Raw genomic sequence first — 24197 nt, 5'->3', positions numbered from 1 at the left:
AGCTATTTTTAACCTTACGACGACGACTTCGTCGACGCTGCCGGTGACGTTAGAAGCACTAACCTACCGCCAGATATCTAGACAGGCTACTTGCCCCACGTTTATTTTAAGATTTACTCTGTAAATAGCCTGGTTTTCAATGCCGGTCTCACCGAATTAAATTATTTCTAATAGTTCACCGGAAGTTCTTCGTCCAACGCGTAGCCGTCCGGTTCTGGCAACCTGGTGATCAGAACACGCATGCAAAGTATGTCGGACTAATAGCCTGTTGTAATGTCCACCTCTCGTCACGTAGCGTGTAAAAAACGTCGAAAGGATCTGCCGATTCGCACTTCTCGATACCCCGGTTTTGAGGTTATGGCAAATTCTAGTTTCGATGTTACGATACGCATGTACTCCGTAAATTTGTACTCCGTATTGCTCCAAATGTTTATGTATAGAAAATGAGTGTATTATCATTTATATATGAGTGTATAATGCGGTATATAGACCCTTAATATTTGTATCTCGAATGTTTGTTCTTTCCAACCGAAAATTCGTTCGAAATTACACATTCTAGACCAATCTCAAAATTAGGAACCCCAGAGTGTGAAATAAAGAGAGACAAAAACGGGATGAGAAAATTTCACGAGCAGAGTATTCGTTGCTGAAATAAATGCTTTCACGCAACTTATGTACCGAAAAGATCAGCGAATAATCGAGAATATAATTCGAACTATAGTTACCATTTCGTATAACAGTAAAATATCTAGAAAAGCGTGATATCTACCCGCGGATAGAATTTATACTGCAGAATATAACTGCAAGTGACGTGAAAGAAAATCGGTGGATTTAAAACTGCGGGTCGCAAACGATCTGATCCCTTTTCCACGTGATACTGATTGATTCTCTCCTGCACACGTGTCGCGTACTCTGACAGCGGTTACGGTGTTTTGACAGGTACCTACCGACCGACCAACCGATCCACCCACCTCCTCCCATACTCGGGTGTTTAAACATTCCACGAAAAATTGTTCAATTGTACAAATACCGGAAATAATGGACAACAACTACGTATTTCGTACCATAAGAAGAGCTAATCGGGGGAGGGATAGAGAAAAAATTCATTGACATTGGGTTCGGGGAAAATGCGAACGGCTAGGATGGGTCGGCGGAAAACGCGGCGAGGGAAGAGGGGGAGGGATTTCGGTGAGCGGAATGTTCGGAAGATGCGCCAGCGAGCTGCTCCTTGGTGGGGCGGTTCGAGGGGCAGAGCGGGGAAGCCCCTCCGTGGCAGAGTACTACCATATATGGTAAAGAAAGCCGGGATTGGCCGAGGGTGCCATGTCCTTATTGGCGGGGTGGCGACTGGTGGGGGGTCTTCTATACGCTCCTGTTCATATAATACACTGCAATTCGCCTATCGGCTACATTCTGTGTTTGGTGCTAGATTGGTCAACAGTGCGGTAGTCTGTAGTGAGCCGACACCCTCCTAACTTGTACATATTTTTTTACACGAAAGCGTAAGTTTTATTATTTAAAAGTGGAATTAAATACAAACGCGCCGGCGAAACGAATCAAGAATTAGAAAAGTAAAAAAAAAAAACACGTACGAATATCATTTACGCCCGCATTGAAAATTTTCTTCCTTTTAATTATTCGGAAAAGTTCGTTCGTTCCTTCGTTCATTACTAGGAGTATAACTCGAAATATCAGTGAGAGAATATATATCTATTTACGGGCTAGTAGGATACTCGGTAACAGTGCGTGGGCAGTTTTGCTGGAAAAATATATGCATACCTGTATAGTATGAACGTATTTTAATTTACCTCTGCGACTTCGAAGTGGGTGTGTTTCGAAGAGATACGTGTCCATATTTGGTGTGTTCTGTGACAGACTTCCGTCCCACGTTCGAATATTCGCGATTTTGCATGATTGTGCGTACGAAGTTTGTTATACGTGCCTGCCGAGACTTTACCGTGCGTTTCGTTGGCCGGCTCGAAGCCGGTTTTTGCATTGATTTGATTTGATTGAAAAAGTGATTTATACCGGATGAAAATTAGCAAATTGAATTATTCGGTTGTAATTTCACTTATTCCTCACTCAATTCGTTATCAATGTTCGTTACTTTTTACTCTGCAGTACAGTTTGTCAAATCCTTCCGTCAGACACACCGGCCCAACAGTTTTTCTCTTACGAGTTACCACTTTATAATCTGCTCATTTTTGTTCCGTACTTATCCGTTGTGAAGAAAATCATTTCCGTGATCGGTTTTTTCTTTGGCAAAGAAATCTGCTACCCGTTCTATCGATCGTTCTCGCCGGATTACTTGCCTGGTTTGGGCGGGGCAGAATACGCGTTATGGCGCTTGTCACTTTGAAGCATCACCGAAGTTATTTATAAAAGAATGCTTGCTCAGGTTTTTCGGAATTATTCCTCGTATTACTACGAATAATTGTCGGATAACGCGACGTCGTTAAAAATTTTATTCACGAAAAATTATTCGATTGAAGTAATCTACGCTCCGCCAACGGACAGCCGGGTGGCGTGAACATTCGAATTGGCAGCCATTTTGTAAATCGGTTAATCACGTGACAAGATTTTCGTGTTCGATTTGAAATTTGAATTACTGGTCATTCGAACTTATTTAAACATCAACGAATATTTTTTTTTTTTAACCAGGTTACAAATAACTGCGATGTAGTCAGATTATTCTGAAATTTGATTCTGGGCTTCTGGAATTTTACAAATCATTTTTTTTAATTGACACACCTTTGATAGATTGAATATTATTGCTCGTGTGGTTGTTGATCGAGTATGTTCATGGAAATCTGAAGACACTGTTTAGTGTCTTGTTTTCTAGAGATTATAGATTGAATATCCTGAATTTAAATCGATACATGCCCAAATGAAAGGGGGGTTTTTAATTGACGGTTCTTTTTTTTTGTATTACAGCTAACCCCACAACAGACTAAACATGTGTGACGAGGAAGTTGCTGCACTCGTAGTTGACAATGGATCCGGTATGTGCAAGGCCGGTTTTGCCGGTGATGACGCGCCCCGCGCCGTCTTCCCGTCGATCGTTGGACGCCCTCGTCATCAGGGTGTGATGGTTGGCATGGGTCAGAAGGACAGTTATGTAGGTGACGAGGCCCAGTCAAAGAGAGGTATTCTCACTCTGAAATACCCCATTGAACACGGTATTGTCACCAACTGGGACGATATGGAGAAGATCTGGCATCACACCTTCTATAATGAACTTCGTGTCGCCCCAGAAGAGCACCCAGTCCTGCTCACTGAAGCTCCGTTGAACCCGAAAGCTAACAGGGAAAAGATGACCCAGATCATGTTTGAGACATTCAACACGCCCGCTATGTACGTCGCCATCCAGGCCGTGCTCTCCCTGTACGCTTCTGGTCGTACCACCGGTATCGTGCTTGACTCTGGAGATGGTGTTTCCCACACTGTCCCCATCTACGAAGGGTATGCTCTTCCCCACGCTATCCTGCGTCTTGACTTGGCTGGTCGTGACTTGACCGACTACCTCATGAAGATCCTGACCGAGAGGGGATACTCGTTCACTACCACCGCTGAGCGTGAAATCGTCCGTGACATCAAGGAGAAACTGTGCTACGTCGCCCTTGACTTTGAACAAGAAATGGCAACCGCTGCTTCGTCTTCCTCATTGGAGAAGAGCTATGAACTTCCTGACGGCCAGGTCATCACCATTGGAAACGAGAGATTCCGTTGCCCCGAGGCTCTCTTCCAGCCTTCATTCTTGGGAATGGAAGCTTGCGGTATCCATGAGACCACTTACAACTCGATCATGAAGTGCGACGTCGACATCCGTAAGGACCTGTACGCCAACACTGTACTGTCTGGTGGTACTACCATGTACCCAGGAATTGCCGACAGAATGCAGAAGGAGATCACCGCCCTTGCACCTTCGACCATGAAGATCAAGATCATCGCACCACCCGAGAGGAAATACTCCGTATGGATCGGTGGATCTATTCTTGCATCGCTTTCCACCTTCCAGCAGATGTGGATCTCCAAACAGGAGTACGACGAATCCGGCCCATCCATTGTCCACAGGAAGTGCTTCTAAGCGCATTATACTGATAGTCATTTACCCACATCTTCGCTATCACCACACGAAAAAGAAAAGAAAAAAAAACAAAGATAGAAAGACAAAGAACAACACCGCCAACTTCTATGAGTCTCTTTACAACCATGTGTGCTGGACAACACCGCGATCGATCAATGGTATATATTTGCGTTTCATCTGATACAAGGTTTTTCCTTTATATTGGATCAAGTGGATTAATTGAGAGAAGACTACATCCTTGGAGGCTCCTTAAAGATCCTTGCTCTACTCATTTTTCATCATTTAACTAGACACCATTATATCTTAAAGTGCTCCTATACCTTACCCCTGAACCCCTTCTCCCCTGATGCCCCTTTTCTCCTCATTCCCCTACTCCCAGTTGTATTATATATCAAAAATAACATACTAGCCTACGGTAGTGTGTACCTAACATTCACTGCATATTATATTTTTCATTGCGATATTTTTTATTCGCGAAATTTAATTGTATTATTATTATTTTTTTCTCCGCCGCATTCTATACAAGCATTTCTATTATCAACATCTCCTTCGCGAGTATGAGTATGAGTATGAGTATGATATTAGTCATATTGTACAAGCTGAATTTGTAGATGGAGTGAGTGCAAATTTTTAACGGGGAATAGACTCCATTGGAAAGTTGCCTTGTTTTGATTCTACAAACCGACAGAAAACTCTGGTACGAATATACCACAACTATGATTACTCTGCTCTTGTATTTAAATATATGATATTTCTGTTGACTTAGAGGGCGCATCATTCCGGGCAGGCAGGCCTCTATCTTATTTTTTAATTATTACTGTTATTAATTATTAATTAAAGAAAGGATTGAAAGACTCTTGTAAGGAGAGACCGCCGGCCCAAAGTAAAATATATCCCACATGCTCGCTCAAAACATTAAACCTGCAAGCTTGATACATTGTGTTGATTCGACAATTTGTAAGATATTGATATAAAAAGAAGAAAAACGAAAAAAATGCAAAAATACTACTTTTCGTAATATTTAATATTATAATAAAATGAGAATAGAAACGAATGAAAGGCGTAACAATTTTGTAATACTGTAGGACAACGCAAATTTTTCAGATGAAAATTTTTCCATCATTGTACGAACATCATTTCAATGTTCTTTCTTACAAAAAAAAAAGAGAAAAAAAAACAAAAAAGAAAACTTAAAGACGGTTTCTTGCCTTAGTGGGCGGGATCCTGCCAAAGTGATTATTAAACACTAGCCAAAGTATTATAATTTATTCCCATTATATTGTGCAAGACCACTCACGTACACAAACTTAAGAAGACTACTTTAGACTTATGGGATTATAAAATAAAAATCTTAAAAAAATTTAATATTCTATTGTGTTTATTGAACCTTACATTTACCACCTTTTCCCGTCTTCGAATAATAAAATATAACATTGCATACTAAAATTTAAATACTTAACATTATTTCACTATTGTCTCATGGTATTCGTTTTTAAAATCTTTATCTTACGAATTGTTAGAATCGCGAACACAAAATTAACAAAACCCGTATCATTTGTATCTCCAATCTTACTGTTCCAGCCTGTAGCTTTGTACCGTATAGACTAATTTTTGTATCTTATTATTACTATAAACTACAACTATTATTCTGTAAGTATTAGGTTTACGTTTTCAGCCCAATAAAGTTATTTTCCATGAATAATACGGTCTCACCTGTTGTTTTGATGATCTTCAATTCCATTGTACCAAAAAATATGTTACCTATTTGTTCGGATAATATTCAAACTACCAGGTTCAAATCGATTATGCTTTTTTCTTCGAAAATACGAAAATAGGGATTTTAAATTTTTTATGTACTTTGGTCTCTTATTAACCCAGGCACTGAATATAAAATTACAGATACTTGTGAATCGTGGAATACTGATCGGAAATTCTTGTATTTATTTTATTATCAAGAACTTACGTCATCTGTAAAACAAGAGCAACGCAACATTACAATTTCATAATTTCGAAAATCGCCACAAGTTTATCAATTTGGATAAAATTTAATACATTATGAAGGTGATACTATATCGCAAAAGAATAAATCAATAAATGTGTGCATAACGCGAATTACACGATATGCAATGAGCTGATTTTGTGTACTCGAATTTCGATCACACTCTACTACGATTGAGTTTGTGATTGCGATTTGGAATTATCCTCAAACCTTAATAAGGAATCAGTTCCAAAATCCTACAGATATTCAGCAATTCAGGAATCAAAATTCTAGAAATGAAGATCGCGGTGAAACGTTGAAGCCATACGAATTTTCCCGCTGGGCTGAAGATAGCTGCAGATGAGTTAGCTTTGATTCGTCGTGTTGTCCAATAACGCGATTAAATCACAGCAATTCGCGTGATGCTGAATCCACGTATAACACAAGTGATAGTAGAGAGCATCTGTTCACTGTTCAAAGTTGTATCGCTTTGTTCGGATTTACGAATGACGCCAGACGCAGTCATTGACATGTGTCACAAATGTACAGACATCAATTTTGTCAATTAAATAACAATTTATTTGTTTTAATCATAGTTCAGTCATGCCCGAGGCGAATCATCCTTCGGACCAATATTCGACATGGGTAAGTTGACCTTCTGTTTACGTGTTTACATTTGCTTTCTAAACAAACGCAGAGCTGTCAATGGCGACTTAACCTTATTGGTCAAAAAATTTCTGCACTAATATACTGTCGAAATTGAGAAGACAACACGCTTGCGATAAATAACTATTCTTAGATATCTGTTATTACTAAACATATGTTTTCTGTTGGCGGTGTATCGTTTCCATCATTTCTCACATGTGTGTTATCAGTCCCTATTATTTTTAATCCCTCATTCTCAGGTGGGACTTATATACATTTTCAATCTCATCGTCGGCACCGGAGCCCTGACACTACCTGCAGCTTTCAGTCGGGCAGGATGGGCGCTAGGTCTGACTCTCATCTTGATATTGGCTTTCATAAGGTATAGTAGAAAATTATTTACAGTTTGTCCCACGCACTTCATATTGACCCTCTTTTCAAACGATGCATTACACAAAATAGTATGGTCGTTTATATTTCTTCCTAGAATATTCTTAACAATACTCTAGAGCTTAAATTCAATGTGTTCTGGTTTGCACTGGACACTTGATCTGATCTTGAAGATGTGAATTTATTGTGGATCGTATTTTGTTGTTGTATGGATTGTGTCTTCTTTACAGCTTCGTCACTGTAACATTTGTTATCGAAGCCATGGCATCTGCAAATGCTGTTGTGACGTGGAAGCGGATTCAGCAACGCAAACGTGTAGGTGTTATTCATAAGTGGTCAATTTCGCACTCAATACTTTACTCGCCACAGTAATAACTGTGCATTTAACCACAAGAATTTCCAGTATTCAAATTGCTATTTGTCAATTATGAAATTTTTCTTCAAACTCTAGACGCTGCAAATGTCTGGCGAATCAGCTGCGTCAAACTCTGATTCTGAAGACACTCCTTTGGTTTCGACAACAGCTAGCAGCCCCGAACGGCATTGCACAAACTATCGTTATTATGCTATACAGGAAAAAATAGAAATGGGAGAAATGGCTTCGATATTTTTCACCAAAACTGGTGTGATGCTGTTCTATCTCTGCTTTGCTGTATACTTGTACGGTGATCTAAGTATCTACGGTGCAGTGGTGGCTAAATCGCTCGCTGATGTGGCCTGCACTTATCAGCCAGCTAATTTAACTTGCAACGATACAATACCTGATACAGAGGCTTGTTGGGAAGGCGTTGAGACCAACAGGCTGAATGCCTATAGAATATTTTTGGTACGTTTTTTTATTTCATTATCTTACGTTAAATTGTAACAATTGAAATCCCAGATTTTTATTGTTCAAATCGATACGAATGTACAATTTTTAACCATATTCTCAACTTATACTTGGTTTTTTATTACTTTTAGACAATATTTGTAGCTGTGCTTGGTCCATTTGTCTTCTTCAATGTTCAGAAGACAAAGTACCTTCAACTCCTGACATCTGTAATGCGCTGGCTTGCATTTACCATTATGATTGTCTACGCTGTGCGAAAACTTGTAATCGATGGACCGCAACTTGATACACCAGCAGCAAACATTTCTGGTAAGTAATAAAAAATTAATACTTCTTTAATTCATTGTATAATTTGTGAGGCTACAGATTGCCTTATTTACTACTTGCACTCTGTTATATGTCTGTGAACGAATTTATAATGATTTTTGTGTAATGGGAAATAATATTGTCCGTGAGATCGTTATATCGATATTCAGTTTACAATTAGAGAAACCTCAGGAAGGTCAGAAACTAATGGAACTTTCCTTACAAATATCAGGAGTTCCTGGCCTTTTTGGCGCTTGTGTGTACTCGTTCATGTGTCATCATTCGTTGCCAGCATTGGTAGCTCCGATAGCCAACAAGTCAACATTAAACCGTTCTTTATTTTTGGATTATATTCTGATAGCAATATTTTACTTGCTCTTAGCATTAACTGGTGTATTTGCATTCAAACACTTGGATGATTTATATACCCTCGATTTTGGACCCAGAGGTTCAGGCGATTGTTCAAAGAGTGACAACATTTTCATAGTTCTGCTTGAATATTTCCTTGCCTTATTTCCAGTTTTTACCCTCAGTACAAGTTTTCCAATAATAGCTATAACCCTGAGAAATAATTTACAATCGTTATTCCTGAGCGATGGTACTAGCTATAATCTCTGTGTTCGAAGGCTGATATTTCCCGTTATGGCGATATTACCGCCGTATTTAATCGCTTTAGCTACTAAGGATTTGTCGGTCCTGGTCAGTATTACCGGTTCCTATGCCGGGGCAGGCATTCAATATTTAATTCCAACCTTGCTTGTTTATGCAGCAAGACAACAAACAACTAGAACCATAGGTTCTGGTGTTATGAATAACTTCGCAAGTCCATTCAGGACGAATTATTGGCTAATATTTGTTGTCATTTGGTCAATTACTTGCATGGCTTTTGTATCAGTGAATTTAATGGAAAAACATTTATTAAGATCTACAGTTATGTAGACTACCACCCATACTCCTGATAATGATAGGCTTACAAGGCTGATGCTAGCAACCAGGATTCGCAGCCAAATGTTCTAACGTTCATTCGAATAAGATAGCTAAGAACGAAAATCTAAATTTGTATAGTACCTTGAATTCCCGATACGTTTATAGAATTATGAAGATGAAACTGAACTGCATTTTTATAATTCTAAAAAGTTTAACACGTTTGGCTGGTAACTCTGACTGCTAGCTTCAGCTTCATGACAGGCTTCACATTTGTTGAATATAGACTTCATATCAGCTGTATATATTTATCATTTTTTCCGCGTGGCAGTTGTCAATCAAAAAGCTAAAAAGGAGTTTTGAGTATGCATCGACGCAATTTTAAATCCCTTATTTACTGCCATTCAAATTTTCATTTGACAAGAAAGTATTAGGTGTGACTCGTTTACAAATATGATTTTTCTTCTTTGAAAAACTTATTCATGCGTAATACAAGTCCTAGATACATGCTATCTACAATGCATCGAACAGTACATTTATACTTTTATTCAAGTGTTCATAATTCGCAGGATTACTGGCTTTGTATCGCAGTTTCTATAGTCGTTTTGTTTTGAACTGTCGTGAGATTTATTATTTTCAGTTCGTTAGGTATTGTAGAAACATTTCGGAGGCTTTTCGAATTAAATAATTAATTTTATTTATTGAGGAGAAATATTTCTGAAAATCAAATGTGTTGTACTGAAATCGTAGATGTATGTTCACATTACGCTTGCAGAGTGAACTAGAATCCAATTACAGAGTGCGGGTAGCAAACGAATTTAATATAAATGCATTTAGACTGGATTTATACTTTATTTTATTAATTTTAAACCAAAGAGAAAGAAAACTTTAAAAAAATATTAATTTCAGTTGATCTTTTCGTTGTAATACATTTACATTTCCGATTGATTTACCAAATGGTTTGTTTGCAATTTAAAATTACTCTAACAATATTTCTTTGATCTTCCTTGAATCTGCTCTAAAATGTAGCAATTCGATTTTCACGTTATAAGTGAATATAAGTTCCTCAAAATTCCCAGATTTCATTCTGTAACCATAATAAGAATAATTACTGATAATCGCGTTTCGTTATATTTAATGTTCACTTTAATTACTAGGATTATATGTTAATTATTAAGCACATAAGTAATTACTGAACGATTTCTTATACGTATATTATAAAATATGTGCAAACAATCAACATGTTCATGAGACAATAGCAGATGAGTGTCAGACAATAGCGTATGTAATTGATGGCAATAACATATTTGTAAATTGGCTAAAATATTAAAAAATATTGGCCAAAGCCTTACACTATGAGTTAAAAAATGTAGCTAATATTTTTATTATATATCTGAGCACATTGCACGGGATAGAGTTCTTAACAACGCAGTGTCTTCGAGTGCTCTATGCGTGTGCCGACTTTATTTCTTATTTACTTGGAATATAATTAGGAGTACGCATCACCAATACAGAGTTTCAATTCTACTAAATTTAGTGCTTGGTGTGACTAAGTTCACAATCAGTTGAATTATAATTGGCTTTAGTTAATCTATTTGCCAATTAAAAATGGGACTAATATTTTTAGGATAAACCTTTGTGCCACGATGTTTACGGATTTTGAGAGATTTACAATTATCAGTTTTTTTTTCTATCAAGTATGGCATGATAATGCTTTCTACAAGCGTAATTAAATTGCCCACCCTCCATGCGCACATGTTTTTACGATTGGCATAACTAAAATGGCCTCTCCCAAAGTGATGTTGAATAGTATTTTCAGCTAAGGAGTTTGTAAAATTGTAAAAAGAAATTGTTTGATTTTTATATTACATATAATGTATAAGTATATTGATATTAATACAAGATTATAATATGATTACCTAGCCGGTTGTATACTTAAGATGTGTATATTTATAAAAATAAAATGTATGTCTTACTGTATCTCTAATGTGTATAACGGTCAAGTACGCAATAGAAATAACCGTTAGACTATTATCCATAAATTGGAGATCTAAGTTCACCATTTCATTCATTTGAAAGCAGCATTCTAGTTCCATAAATTTATGAATCCATTCATCGAAGCTGTAGGTAGGTATAGTCTACATATAAATCATGAATTTAAATACCTACTTACCTTGCGCATATGCTGATAATTTGGTAAAATTATTAATTACATTCAATCTGTTGTTGCAGAAAATGGTGCGAGTATACTTGATACCAAGTTCGATATCGATACATTTACACAGGTATGTATAATTTTGTGTACAAAATTAATCCCAATCAATCATAATATATTTTAGAGAGAATTGAAGTTTTTATTTTTTGAACTATAAACTGAAATTCTTCTTTAACGTTAAATATCTGACAAAAATACAAAGATGCGAAAACAAAGTTTCCATGTAAATAAATAACTGTAACAATTAGCTGTGCCTTAGATAATTTGTAAGTTAAAAATGTGGAGCACAAGGATCCACGTATATCCATATAATTTTTGGTAAAACTAATTTGTATTTTTGCACGTGTTTTAAACATATTTATGAGTTGTTATTTTTCGATTCTTAGAGATAGTTCAATTACGATATGTATCGCGTTTGTTTGGCGGGTAATAGGGCGATAATTTTGCCGAAAACTTATTTTAGTTGTCTTCAAGTATTGCCACTGGTAATATAATATGCAGTTATAAATAATTTTAATATGCTTTAGGATGTGCCTCGTTTTTGTTCTCAATAATTTTCACTATAAGGGCATGCCGCCGCTCCATGTCCCACACATTCTATGACAGGATTATGACTACTGTCCCACATCCCTGGCCCACACTGTCGACAAAGTCCGGCCAATGCGCACGGTAACTGAACTAACTGACGAAAATGGTGTAACAAGCCCCTAGCTTTTCTTATTATCACATGCCCATCCATGTACATAGCTAGTGAACTAAAGTGCAGTAGCATTTCATCCGTTTTCAAATCCTGCGCTATCACGTCCTCAGCATAAACACACATTATTGCCAAACACAAGAATAAATGAAAATGATCTGTTAGGTAGTTCACCCAACAAGCTTCCCACATCACCAGAGCAATTTCTGTTGGAAATTCTCGTTTTAGGCATCTGTAAAGAAAAGAATGGGTTGATTTTTAAGTGTCTTGTGTTATTGGTTGATCTGACCATGAGTTATTCTTGATTTTCATCGCTAACTTACAGTAATATCCAACGATGGCAGAACAGCAACTCCAAAGCATCGGTGTGCTTTTCTAAATGAGCATAAAACTCGGGTACCATAATTCTGATTAACTCCCTCAGGTAACACAAATTCCTATCCATGTCTGTGTCTGTTGGCGTACATACAGCGACTGACCTTTGCATCAGGCCAGCAAAACACCAAAATGCTTCAGCTTCGGAATTCAATTCAGCTAACAGGGGTGCCAAAAGATCAGACATTCCTTGCGTGTATCCCAATTGCGGATTGTAAACGGCATAGTTCAATAAAATGTTTCTAGAATCGTGAATCATATTCATTACAAATTGCTAATCTACTGAGGTGTTTGGTACTGTGGAAAAAAAGTCTATCTTACTTCATAATCTCAATGTTTGGATTATCTTCTCCAGCATAATAGGGATTACCCCGATCGGTTCTCACAACATCTTTTTCTACGATGCAGACCACGTTTCTCCAGAAATTCTCTGCCTGTTCTGGGCTCATACTTTCTCTGCGCCTTTTGATTTCTTCATATTCTTCCTTTCTTATACAATCGACTTGTTCACGCTCTTCGTAGGTGCTCTGGTAAGAATAGCAGTGCAAAAGGAATGGCCAGACGATTTTTCGTAGAGCTGGTTCCAAACCACCAAAAAATATCCCCTTCCTCAGCGCCAAGTCATCTTCTACTTGTCCACGTTCGTTTAACAGGTCTTTCCATGCCAGTGAAGTTATCATTGCGACTTGACCTTCTTCGGGGTGCAACTCGTCCTGACTTACTTCAGGACGGCAGACCATGAATTGTCTGAAAATGTTCACACAAATTTAGAATAATCGGATTAGGCCAGTCAAAGCGAGAAAAAATTGCTCCATTCAAACCTGTACGGCAACGCCTCGTCTGTGTCTGTTCCCAATCTCGGATACAGAAGCTGGTGCCACTGGTACAGAGTTCTGGCAAGTCGGTCCAATCCGCCGTGATGAAAATGGAGTATTTTATACTGACTTTCCCTGCTGGCAACAACCAGCTGTCCACAAGTGCATCCAGGGTCGGAAAAAAATAGTCTCAATGACCTCATTTGGCTTAAGTCAGCTGAGAATCTTCTGCAGCGATGAGCTCTTCTCAAGGTGACCGGAGATGCCGTAGCACTTTCAGGAAACATCAAGTTGTGCTGCAGTGCCAAAAGCTCTGGGGACCTCATCCATGTTGGAAATTCTTCAACTGTGCATACAGGAGTTTGAGTTATAGTTTTTCGTAATAGTAATTCGTCACCATTGAATAATTATTTTAAACTTATTATTTACCATCAGTTGGAGCCATTATGTTCAAACTGCATGTTGAAGTTAACGACATACTTCGGCTCTTCATGCTGTCATCGTCACATCCCCATACTCTTATTTCATTCTTGGTAAATACCTTGTCGTCATTATTTTCTGTCTCGAATTCAGTCTTAGACATTCCAGTGTTTACAAACTCTATGCTCTTCGCCCCTGATTGAATGCTCTTTGTTTCTTTTGAGTTTACTGCGTGCATAGATCTTGAATTATCTTGTCTTTGATACTTTTCTTCACACTTTGTATCGTTGCTATCTAAATCCGAATCAGTACTTTGACCTTCCTCTTTCGAATCCCTATATTTTACAGAGTTTTGACTCTTAGGTTTAGCATTATCATTATCTAAGCTTATAGGGTTTTGAGTAGCAGATTTTGTATAACTAATAATATTTTCTCTTGTTTTCTCTGAGTTCTGATCATTGCACTCAATGTCTACATTTGCAGTACATTTTTCGGGATCGACTTCGGTGGTTTTAAGTCCATTTTCTGTCTTTCGGTCAACATCAGTTTGTACTTTAAAATTCCCACTATATCCAGAAGTCAATCGAATACCATCAGAGTCTCTATTCTGTGAGAATCCATTGCCTCCTTTAGAATATCCGCCAGAACAAATTCGTTCACAGTCCCCGCAGTTAACAGGTTCCTTGACTTCGAGGCAGACGTCAATGTTTCCTTGAGCGGTGTCATACTCTAGTCTAGAATCACAGCTTTCTTCAGAAATCTGTCTTTGGTATTCAAGATCCAGTTCTTTCAAAGTTCCATCCAGCTTCTTTGAAAAATTATTCTCCAAAGTAGTTGGATGTTTTCGAAGCGTACTGTTTGGTATCCAACTCAAATGCAACGTAGGAACTGTAGGGTTTTTAACAAATCTACAGGTGACCGTCAAGTAACCCGGATGATGTACGACATCGCAATGTTGTCGCATTATCGTCGGCGGATGAACGCATACATTGTTTTTGCAAAACAACACCTCGCCATCCTGGTATAGCGTAGCACGCGAATCGTGGCCTCCGTCACCCAAGATGTAGCTGCTTGCCTTTTTTAGAATATTAGGTAACGGCATGTTCGTCATGTAATATTTCTCACTTTACATCAAATTATGTGTGTATAATGGTGCTAATATCCCCAAGTTAGTCACTGTGTAGCTATCCAGTTAGCAGGTCATGCAGATACACTTTTTACGTTGAGTTAGTCCCAAAACCAGGTCACAAGGTAATTGACTATTTGAATATCTGCTCTTGAATAACTCGTTTATCACAGTTGGTTATCATTTTTATTTATATTATTATTTAGAATTTATTACAAGAAAAATTATTTTGGGCCGTTTTAAATTTATTTATAGTTTACACATTAGATCAAGAGCCGCCAGTCTGCTCCGTTATGCAGCAACCAATTGTAGCGCATCGTTTAACACTGACTTTGGATTACCTGTTTATGTTATCAAACCTGCAAACTCATTACGATGGAAGTGTGTTATCATTCAACTAGCTGTCGTATCCTCACAGCACAGGTAAGAGATACACGTTTACTGTTCTTTGGAATATGTAAGTTCACATTAAGTCAAAGACTGTTCAGTACGAACTTGTACTGTTGTATTAAACGATTTGAATAACTTATATTTTTTCATATAACTTGCGATAAAATTTGATTGAAAACCTGAGTATTTTATATAAAGCTCCCAAATTTACTATTCTTCACAATCGTGTCTGGTTTAAAATTCCGTTTAGATACCGTCACACTTATAAGAGAAGTTGGTTGTTGCTAATATTATTCAAAGTTTCAAAATTACTCTTTTATGTAAGTAAAATCACTTTTGCGAATAGAGTTATTAAGGCTGTAAAGGCATTGTTCAGTTACATGCGAATGGGTGCGGTGCACATTTGCATAGTAGAGAGGCTAGTATTATTATATGGTTCGCAGGAACATTGTTTGGTAAAAGATAGTTTTGTAGATTGATTTGAAATGTGTACCAGTCACTAATTGTCAATACAACTAACACAGTATCATGGACAAACTAACGACAGGTAATTACAGATCGTATTTCACTTCGCGAGTGCAGTGAAAGTATTTATTTGAATCGATACAACTTTTTTCTTCAAAAAACAGTTTAAAATATGTTTAAAAACTTGTTCCAAATTGGAAACATTTAATGTCTTCTGGGTATATTGGTATAAATAAACACACTGGTATATGTTACAATAAATAAGTTATTAAAAACTACTTAATACTGTAAGCGTAAAACGCGAATGAGGTAAATTAACGTATAGTTTAGTTCATAGTTAGGTCGAAGAATGTTATTGGCAACATTAAACAACACAGATGTCCAATATTTGGGATCAATATGCCCCATCTGATCCTTAAGACCCAGCTGCTACCGCGGTACTACTCAGGTCACTAACATCTGCTTTTAAATATAGTTCTCTCTTATTGATTTTTCTGTCAAATGAGGGAAACATTTGTCTCAACATACCTCGCTCAGCATTTTAGTTCATTTACCCTTGCTATTTGTTTAAGGATTATGAATACAGTGTAGATACATACAAAGTTACTGTTCAATTATCACATGTTTGATAGTTTTCAATTGAAATATTGAGGGATGCGATGATGTTTAAAAAAAAACTGGATTGAAAATGTTTTTTACAAACTCCGTGTCCTTATGAAAATCGAAATACATTACCATCAAAGTTTTCAGTCTTCACAATCAATAATTGCAATAAATTGAAATACTATTTTACAGTTATGATCAATTTTTTTCAGCTAGTCTTTTGTTTTTTACTGCAATCTTCCTCATCGCTCGAGTCGATAACGTAAACTTTCCTTTTCTCGCTTACTCGTTCACTCGCCATAGTTACATCCTGTATGTTATCTGACCTAGTTTTCTCTGAAACTGAATGTTTATTCTCTGTATTACTACTTTTATGTTCGGTATGGTTATTTTTCTTAGTATTACGGCTACTTCTTTTATCGTCCAAACCGATTTTATTAGATTCTGAGCGCTCAGGATCTTTAGAGTTGTGCTTATTTTTACTCGACTTGTGTTTGTCCTTTGTGTCACTTTTTTTCTCAACTGGTTTTGAATTGGAATCATATAGTTTACCGCCGTTCTTTTGCCGTTTTGAAGAAGCGTCCGCGTCCTCGCACGTCTTATATTTACTGTTACTCTCTGGTTTTGATGGCGATGCAGTTTGACTTTGTTTCCTAGAATCGGTGGATTCCTGATATTTTTCCACCAAACTATCGCAGGTAGATTTGATCAAATTTCCCTTCACTCTAAACATTATTTGATGACTTTTATTCAAAGCAGCACCAGATTTGGGACCCCGTTTCAAGTATGATATCGTAGAGTATGCGGTGAAATGAAAATCCTCCTGTAAATAGCCTTCTATAAGTAAATGAGCGACGATATTTTCCGCGACTTCCCTGGAATGTTTTGGAATAGATACCGACGGTACTCTCAAACTAACAGCACCCTTGCCAAACCAAGAGTCAATCAACTTTAGTGCAGTCAGTCGAGTGTCGCTCTGAACGGCTTTAGTCATAATTTCGTACAAGGCCCTGCAGCAGGAACCGATATCAATTTCTTTTTTTTCTCTGGGTAGCCGACAGTTGTCGCACATTTTAGCACAGTCACTAGCTGTCCAAACCTCCTCAAAATGTGTTGCTATCAGACTTCTACGGCATGTATTTTGATCAAGGCAGAAAGCGATTACTCTGTATAAATTTTCCAGTCCAACTCTATCTTTGAAAACCATTCCACTCAGCTTAAACACGTCTGCCAATCTGTACAGCACAATGCATTCAGCCTTCTGACCATCCCGTCCGGCTCTTCCGCTTTCCTGATAAAAATTTTCCATTGACTTTGATATGCAGTGGTGAATGACAAATCTTACGTCTGGTTTATCGATGCCTAGACCAAATGCTATCGTTGCTATAACTGCTTGATATTCGCCGGACAGCCATTTAGCGTGCACCTTTGTTCGAAAGCTTGCCTCAAGCATTGCGTGATAGCAGCCGACCCTCAAACCTCGCGATCTTAAATCCGAGGTCAATTCTTCGGCATCTTTAATGGTCGTCGTGTAAATGATCCCAGTCTTGTTTGAAAATCTATTTTTGAGCAGATCCTCCAGCATCGACATACACTCTTCTTTGAGTGCAGGCTTGCATCGCACTTCGTAATAAAGATTAGGTCTATTGAACGAGGCTCTGAGTACGAGACAGCCCTCTATGTCCAGCATCTTTTGTACGTCAACAATGATTTTAGCCGGGGCTGTGGCGGTCAGTCCCAATATCGGTACATCAGGGAACATGGATTTTAAAACGCCGAGGAATTTATAATCTGGTCTGAAGTCGTGGCCCCATTGACTGCAGCAGTGTACTTCGTCAATCGCTATTCTATCAAAACGATTCATCGTGTACGCTTTCTGCAGCTTGGCCATAAACCTCTTGGACTTTGCCATATATTCTGGGGTAATGTATATCAAACGCAGGGCTGATTTTGCATCGGTCATAGAGTTCATGATTTCCTTGACGTCCTCTTTGCTAGCGGTTGAACTCAGCATCATCGCCTTGACATTGACTTTACGCAGGCCGTGGAGCTGGTCCTCCATCAGCGATACCAATGGAGAAACGACCACTGTTATCCCGTTTGATATTACAGCTGGCAACTGGTAGCAGAGACTTTTACCACCGCCAGTTGGCATGATGAGCATAACGTCTTCCTTGGACATGATTGCGTTCATGGTCGGCAATTGTAGCTTCCTCAGATTTTTTATCTTGAAAACATTGTTCAGTTTCTCCATCAGCTTCGCGTACCATGGGAAATTCTCTCTGTCCCAGTTTCTGTTCGACAAAGATATGCTCTTTTTTAGCAGGGCGTCATCCCTTAGTTTCTCCTTACGTTTGACCAGGACCTTCCGCCGATCGTTCAGTTTTTGTAATTCAACGTCTATCTGCCGCAGCTCGTAATCGATCGCCGCAATCTCTTCTTCCTCTGTAACTTTAAGACGCATAAAATTATTAGAAAATATTATCAGGGGAACAAGAACTAAAATTATCTGAAATATGGGTTTGAAAATGAAAATGAATACTCAGGAAATACGGGTGCAAGTCCGTTTCCTTGCAGAGAAAAAAAAATAAGTTTCAAACTTTGAAATCGTGTAAGTGGTCTTTGTATTGTTTACCTTGGTAATCATCGACGTTAATAACCGGCTTATCATCCGGCATCGTGGATGAAATGAAAATCGTGATCAAATGTACGCGAGTAAATACATTGGCCTTGAGAACCGGTTGTTTCCTTTTATCGTTGAGTAAATGTAAACGGCAGCCTACGGGAGCTGTGAATTGGCATGGTTCATCTGCTGGAGGTGAAATATAACATAACCTGCAAAACTCCGGTCAGTGGCAGTCAGCTGTGCTTTCTGAATAGGTATGTTACGCGTATATTCGCATAAGTACATACATGCAAAGCCATGCTTAACCACGCACTCACACAACTTCCGAATCGGTATTGTAATCCGTGCGTGCACGTACGTTATTAACCAGTGTTAATGACAATACTAATTATCAGTAGATATTTTTTCATCTTTCCGTAATGTTGAGCGCTGTTTTGCGGGCCTGCCCAGCTTGGCTAGAAAACGGACTTATATCAGCTTATTTCAGGGGTATTTTTGGCCAAATTTATAGTCGACCAAGCCAGGATTGGGCCTCTGGGTTTTCTGTGCTTTGGATATTCGCATTTATGCACGATATTGCCCATTTTTTTTTTATTCAATGTGTACATTCTCAAGATGTAATAATAATCGCCACAATGGCCGTTACTTGAAAATTTATATTTTCAACTATTTTACTGCTATTTCAACTCCACTGCTCATCTGCTGTGTTGTGCGTATCACTCGAGTATTTTTCTAGCTAAATACTCATCAATCTCATAATTTCAGCGAAAAGCTTATCGACAAACGGATTTTCTGGTACGCATAGTGAGTCTGTAACGATTGATCAGTCCAAGATGAAGGTTCAGATCTTACCGGCTCTTCAGGACAATTATATGTACTTGGTGAGTCTTCTTTTTTGATACGAATATAATTTTCTGGAGAATAATTTTATTTGATAGATTTAGCAGAAAATTTTGTTTTCTTACCATACCTGTATTCAAAGATTGAAAAAAAAAAATGTCCCAAATATTAATCAACCGAAATATTCCTATCCTTGACTTTCGCAGCCCTTTGAAATGCTCAACCATGTTTTCAGATAATCGATGAAGCTACTAAAGATGCAGCTATTGTAGACCCTGTTGATCCTGATGCAGTTTATAAAGCGGTCCACGAGAATCAGGTGAATTTAAAAAAGGTCCTAACCACTCATCATCACTGGGATCATGCCGGTGGAAATGAAAACTTAGTAAAGAAGTTTCAACATCTAGAAGTTTATGGTGGCGATGAAAGAATTGGGGCCTTAAACAGGAGGGTGAAACACGGAGACTTGTTCAAAATTGGTAATATCGATGTAAAGTGCTTGGAAACTCCATGCCACACAACTGGGCACATTTGCTATTACGTTACTGCAGACCAAGATACTCCGGCTGTTTTCACTGGTGAGTTTCTATTCGATCGACAATTATCATTTAAAACCTTGCCCTGATAATTTATTTCTACAATCAGGTGATACGTTGTTCGCTGGTGGTTGCGGGAGATTCTTCGAAGGTACTGCTGATCAAATGCACAATGCCCTTATCAATGTGCTGGGCATATTGCCAGATCAGACGGTGAGACCAACATAAATATTTATTTTGCATTTGCAGAGCTGATAAGAAGTAACTTTTCACACTTTTACCTAAAGTCTAGAGATTTTTTTCTCACAAAATTTTCGTTGCAATCAGGATAATATTATTGTAATAAATTTGCTGTAAATCTTAGTCGTCAAGTATACTCATGGAAAATACTTTTTTGAAAGCCAGTTCTGCACTTGCGTTCGAATGTTTGTTTTGTTTGAAATTGAGAGGAGATGGATTGACAACTATAATTGTACCCAATACCGCAGAAAGTCTATTGTGGGCATGAATACACGGAGAGTAATCTCAAGTTCGGACTACACGTTGAACCAAACAATGAGGCAATAAAGCAGAAGATACAGTGGGCTCGTGAACAGAGAGAGAAAAAGCAACCAACAATCCCCAGCACCATTTCCGAAGAGAAAAGCACCAATCCATTTATGAGGGTTAATGAACCTTCCGTTATGGATCACGCGAAACAAAGCGATGCAATTGCGACGATGGCAACTATTCGCAAAGAGAAAGATGGTTTCAAGGGATAGATAAATGTTGTACCAAAATGATTTAGTACTCATGCTACGTTAATGGTGACAAGAATCAGAACTCATTATCCTCTGTCAATTTTACATTAAACATTGAAACAAACCTTATGCTATCTGTACAATTGAATAATTGGAATATAATACAAGGGGTTGAAATATTCAACATTTCATCTAGAAATAGACTTGCCTAAAGATTAGATTTGATGGAAAAAAAAAAAAAAAAAAAAATGAACATTCTCAAGTTATATTCAACGGCATTTGAGGTGGTGCGTCCTCGGACTTCTTATTATAAATTTGCATTTCCGCAACGTACTTTTCTTTCGAACGCTCGTACATGTCGTAGTAAACCTATAACAAGAAAAACCAAAATTTCCGAAACATGTTATCGGTTTTTTTTTTGTTCTCAATCTTCAAAAAAAGTGTATATTTTGATTTCAGTTCAATATTGTTCCAAATATAAGTCAAGGTTTCTTGTTGCTGACTCGACCCCCAAGAATCATCCCCAAGTGGATTTATATTCGGGAATTTTAGGAAATTTACGTTACGCACTGAAAGTCTTTTTTATGAACAGTTCAATCATAAAATTGGACCAATGGAATTCAAGCTGTGATATTTTAATCTACCTAAGTTCCATTGGTGATTGTACCTACTTTAAAAAATTGCAATTTATAAATTAATATGGTCATTAGGGTGGTCCTTATTTAGGGTGTTTTCGAAAATTCCTGCGGACAAGGCGGGAAAAGTTTGCAAAAAAATTTTAAAAAAATGTACGCGAAACTTGAAGCCTGTAGGTCAACTCTAAGAACTGCCTCCGAGGCAGTGAAATATCCCATTTAAATAACATGGGAATTCGAGCTTACTACATTCTTTTTTTTTTCCCCGCCTTAATATTGCTTCGAAAAATCTGAAATTTGGTTTACGTTTTCCCTGTAGTCATAGGTATTTAAAAAAAAATTGGCCGATTTCCAGTGATAAAAGTTTCGAAATCCCACGAAACACAACTTTGAGGTTGTTCAGGCTTCAAGTTTTGCGTACATTTTTCTTGATTTTTATGCAAACTTTTTCCGTCTTGTCCACAGGAATTTTCGAAAACACCCTAAATAAGGACCACCCTAATGGTCATATAGTCTTGTGACCTGTGTACCTAAAAAAAAGTTGTGAAATGCAGACTGAAAACTGAAGGCTGACTTGTATTCGGAACAATATGGTACATAGCCGAAATTTCTGTAACCTTTTTGTCCTCTGAGGTGAGCGATTTCCAGGTTGTTGCCAATTGCCTGGTAAGTTCTTGTTTGCTAGGTTCTGGTTCCCCGGCTAGTCTTTCCATGACTCTTGGTCTTTGTTCTTGACAGAATTGGAAGAATGGATTAGCAGGTCTCTTTGGAGCATTTGGATCTGCCTTGCCTCCTTTCCGCTTTGTCACTTTCTTTGGTTTATCTTCTTTCTGATGATTGGCGGTAGATTTTGAGCCTTTCTCTTGCTTGGGTGTCGCTTGAGACACGCTATTTTCTTCTAAGACCCCCATCGGAGCTTCGCGCCATTTATCTCCGTGCTGATCTAATCGACCGATTAAAAATCTGTGAAATTTTCATCCATGGTTTCAAGTAGGAGATAAACTACAATTTAAATTAATTCCAGCAAAATCTGATCAGTTATTTAATGGTGATGTAGTACTAGTGGTTTAAAAACTTACTTTTTTTCTTTTCGGGTCCGCCTCAAAAGTTTTCTCACTTTCTGAATCCGATATACAAGTCTTTCATTGTCCTGTAATATGAAGCGACGATAAGTCACTGGAAAAAATCGATAAATCACACAAATCCGGTGGCATACCTGTTGTAAAATTTCGCATCTTTCGAGTAGAAGTTGATATTTTCGCTTATAGACATCGTACTCCTCTGTCTCCATTTCATATTCAGATTCGTCAGACATCATTCTCGTTACGTAGAAAACCGCGTATTTTTAAGTATTATTCAAATTTTCATTCCCGTATTACTCTCGTCTTGTCTTTCAATCTTATTTTTCGTCAGAAATATTTTGATTTTGAGGTTAGAATTCTCACAATACTTGACAAGAAGTTTTAGTTAGGTTTGCGTTAATTTTTTTTCAATGTAACAACAAATACTTGACGCTCGATTATCTTGACGAAACTTTTTACAAAAATATTTTATCACATTCTTGACTTTATCTAATGTTGTCAATATTTTATTGAAGGCAAAATTACATCACTGACATTGTTGATAGTTCCTCGAAGACACAAGTTATCATCCGAGATCCTTCTCGTTTTTTTGTTTTTTTTTTATTCTTTTTTATTTTTGCTATCGACAAATCAGCGTGAGATGGCACTGTATGTTTTCTAGCGTAAACATTGTCGATGATGCAGACTTAAACGCACAACTGTTGTGAAACAGTAGAACCCTCTGTGCTGTCTACTATTCTTTCGCTGTTATACTTGCAATCGCAATTATTTACTTATCTATGCATGTATACTGTAGCGAAAATATTTTTATCCGTATTATGTACTTGAATCTGAGTTCAATTTGCTAATTGTAAGGCAATGTCAGCAAGCTGTTACGTCCTGGTATCGAAATGAGTAAAAAATTTATAACTCTCCAATTTAAAAATTGAACAGAATTCATCAGTTTGAAATTTAAATCTAAAACACTTTAATATTCGTTGAATTTATGCCCATTTCAAAATCTGGAATATTTGTATATAAATGACTGAATTATGCTTTCTGACCAACTGAATGCTATATCGTTTCACAGCGTGATACCTTCGTTATCGATTGAACCAGGCAAGTTAACCAAGGTTTCACAAGTTGCCCCGTTTCATCGCGCAGGGCATCGCGCTACACGCATATATCTCTATATCTAGGGCTAGGGTATTTATCGGAGTCACGTATATATACGAATCACGTGTATGGATGGCATATGTAACAATAAATGTCGTGGAACATCAGGCAGATATCCAATATATGATAATCGCATACGAGCGATAAGGGGGGGAGTAGTCCAGACGAAGAGAAATCGATCCTCGAAGTTTCCGTTTTACCGAAAAGCAGCGATTGATAAATAGCGCGGCGCGAAGGGGGGGGGGGGATAAAGTTGTCCTCTGTCCAATCTCGAAGGCATTCAATTGGGCTGACAAAGGCGCCACGGCACGGTGCGCA

The 24197-nt window shown here is 37.8% G+C and overlaps 5 protein-coding genes across 10 annotated transcripts; 2 read left to right on the top strand and 3 right to left on the bottom strand.

Annotated features, from left to right (window-relative positions):
- Positions 1-1363: 1363 nt before the first annotated feature.
- Positions 1364-5452, top strand: LOC124298422 (actin-5C). Its single transcript, XM_046750396.1, has 2 exons — positions 1364-1502; positions 2935-5452. Exon 2 carries the CDS (start codon positions 2957-2959, stop codon positions 4085-4087), a length of 1131 nt encoding a protein of 376 aa, XP_046606352.1. The 5' UTR covers positions 1364-1502; positions 2935-2956; the 3' UTR covers positions 4088-5452.
- Positions 5453-6456: 1004 nt separating this feature from the next.
- LOC124297120 (hydroxyacylglutathione hydrolase, mitochondrial-like) lies at positions 6457-21188 on the top strand. 6 transcript variants are annotated; one of them, XM_046747773.1, is made up of 9 exons: positions 6467-6710; positions 6971-7092; positions 7331-7415; positions 7552-7926; positions 8061-8238; positions 19657-19772; positions 19967-20309; positions 20377-20480; positions 20673-20974. In XM_046747773.1, the coding sequence occupies exons 1-9, from the start codon at positions 6669-6671 to the stop codon at positions 20832-20834; spliced, it is 1527 nt and encodes a 508-aa protein (XP_046603729.1). In that variant the 5' UTR covers positions 6467-6668; the 3' UTR covers positions 20835-20974. The 6 variants fall into 6 exon arrangements, with proteins under 6 accessions (XP_046603730.1, XP_046603729.1, XP_046603728.1 ...); XM_046747772.1 differs by having other exon boundaries at positions 6470-6710; positions 20756-21188; XM_046747774.1 differs by lacking the exons at positions 19657-19772; positions 19967-20309; positions 20377-20480; positions 20673-20974 and adding an exon at positions 8468-9506 and having other exon boundaries at positions 6457-6710.
- LOC124297123 (TBC1 domain family member 16) lies at positions 10552-14792 on the bottom strand. The gene is made up of 5 exons (XM_046747779.1): positions 13691-14792; positions 13268-13607; positions 12768-13193; positions 12395-12688; positions 10552-12303 (listed from the first exon to the last, which is right to left on the bottom strand). The coding sequence occupies exons 1-5, from the start codon at positions 14781-14783 to the stop codon at positions 11922-11924; spliced, it is 2535 nt and encodes an 844-aa protein (XP_046603735.1). The 5' UTR covers positions 14784-14792; the 3' UTR covers positions 10552-11921.
- On the bottom strand, positions 16473-19033 carry LOC124297119 (ATP-dependent DNA helicase Q1-like). Its single transcript, XM_046747771.1, has 2 exons — positions 18901-19033; positions 16473-18716 (listed from the first exon to the last, which is right to left on the bottom strand). The coding sequence occupies exons 1-2, from the start codon at positions 18941-18943 to the stop codon at positions 16474-16476; spliced, it is 2286 nt and encodes a 761-aa protein (XP_046603727.1). The 5' UTR covers positions 18944-19033; the 3' UTR covers position 16473.
- Positions 21099-23789, bottom strand: LOC124297121 (high mobility group B protein 6). The gene is made up of 4 exons (XM_046747778.1): positions 22859-23789; positions 22722-22792; positions 22260-22605; positions 21099-21376 (listed from the first exon to the last, which is right to left on the bottom strand). The coding sequence occupies exons 1-4, from the start codon at positions 22958-22960 to the stop codon at positions 21266-21268; spliced, it is 630 nt and encodes a 209-aa protein (XP_046603734.1). The 5' UTR covers positions 22961-23789; the 3' UTR covers positions 21099-21265.
- Positions 23790-24197: the final 408 nt, after the last annotated feature.

This window comes from Neodiprion virginianus, chromosome 2 (assembly GCF_021901495.1).
Source record: "Neodiprion virginianus isolate iyNeoVirg1 chromosome 2, iyNeoVirg1.1, whole genome shotgun sequence".
NCBI lineage: Eukaryota > Metazoa > Arthropoda > Insecta > Hymenoptera > Diprionidae > Neodiprion > Neodiprion virginianus.
This window is presented reverse-complemented; position numbering and strand designations above follow the sequence as displayed.

Coding starts and splice junctions, on each gene's coding strand:
- LOC124298422 (XM_046750396.1), top strand. CDS start 2,957: ATGTGTGACGAGGAAGTTGCTGCACTCGTAGTTGACAATGGATCCGGT.
- LOC124297120 (XM_046747772.1), top strand. CDS start 6,669: ATGCCCGAGGCGAATCATCCTTCGGACCAATATTCGACATGG. Junction 7,927..8,060: donor ATGCCTATAGAATATTTTTG/GTACGTTTTTTT, acceptor TATTACTTTTAG/ACAATATTTGTAGCTGTGCT. Junction 8,239..19,656: donor ACCAGCAGCAAACATTTCTG/GTAAGTAATAAA, acceptor TCATAATTTCAG/CGAAAAGCTTATCGACAAAC.
- LOC124297123 (XM_046747779.1), bottom strand. CDS start 14,783: ATGCCGTTACCTAATATTCTAAAAAAGGCAAGCAGCTACATCTTGGGT. Junction 13,608..13,690: donor CATAATGGCTCCAACTGATG/GTAAATAATAAG, acceptor CTGTATGCACAG/TTGAAGAATTTCCAACATGG. Junction 12,689..12,767: donor CCAAACATTGAGATTATGAA/GTAAGATAGACT, acceptor TCACGATTCTAG/AAACATTTTATTGAACTATG.
- LOC124297119 (XM_046747771.1), bottom strand. CDS start 18,943: ATGCCGGATGATAAGCCGGTTATTAACGTCGATGATTACCAAG. Junction 18,717..18,900: donor TAACGTCGATGATTACCAAG/GTAAACAATACA, acceptor TGCGTCTTAAAG/TTACAGAGGAAGAAGAGATT.
- LOC124297121 (XM_046747778.1), bottom strand. CDS start 22,960: ATGATGTCTGACGAATCTGAATATGAAATGGAGACAGAGGAGTACGAT. Junction 22,606..22,721: donor CGGACCCGAAAAGAAAAAAA/GTAAGTTTTTAA, acceptor AAAATTTCACAG/ATTTTTAATCGGTCGATTAG. Junction 21,377..22,259: donor TCACCTCAGAGGACAAAAAG/GTTACAGAAATT, acceptor TTCTTGTTATAG/GTTTACTACGACATGTACGA.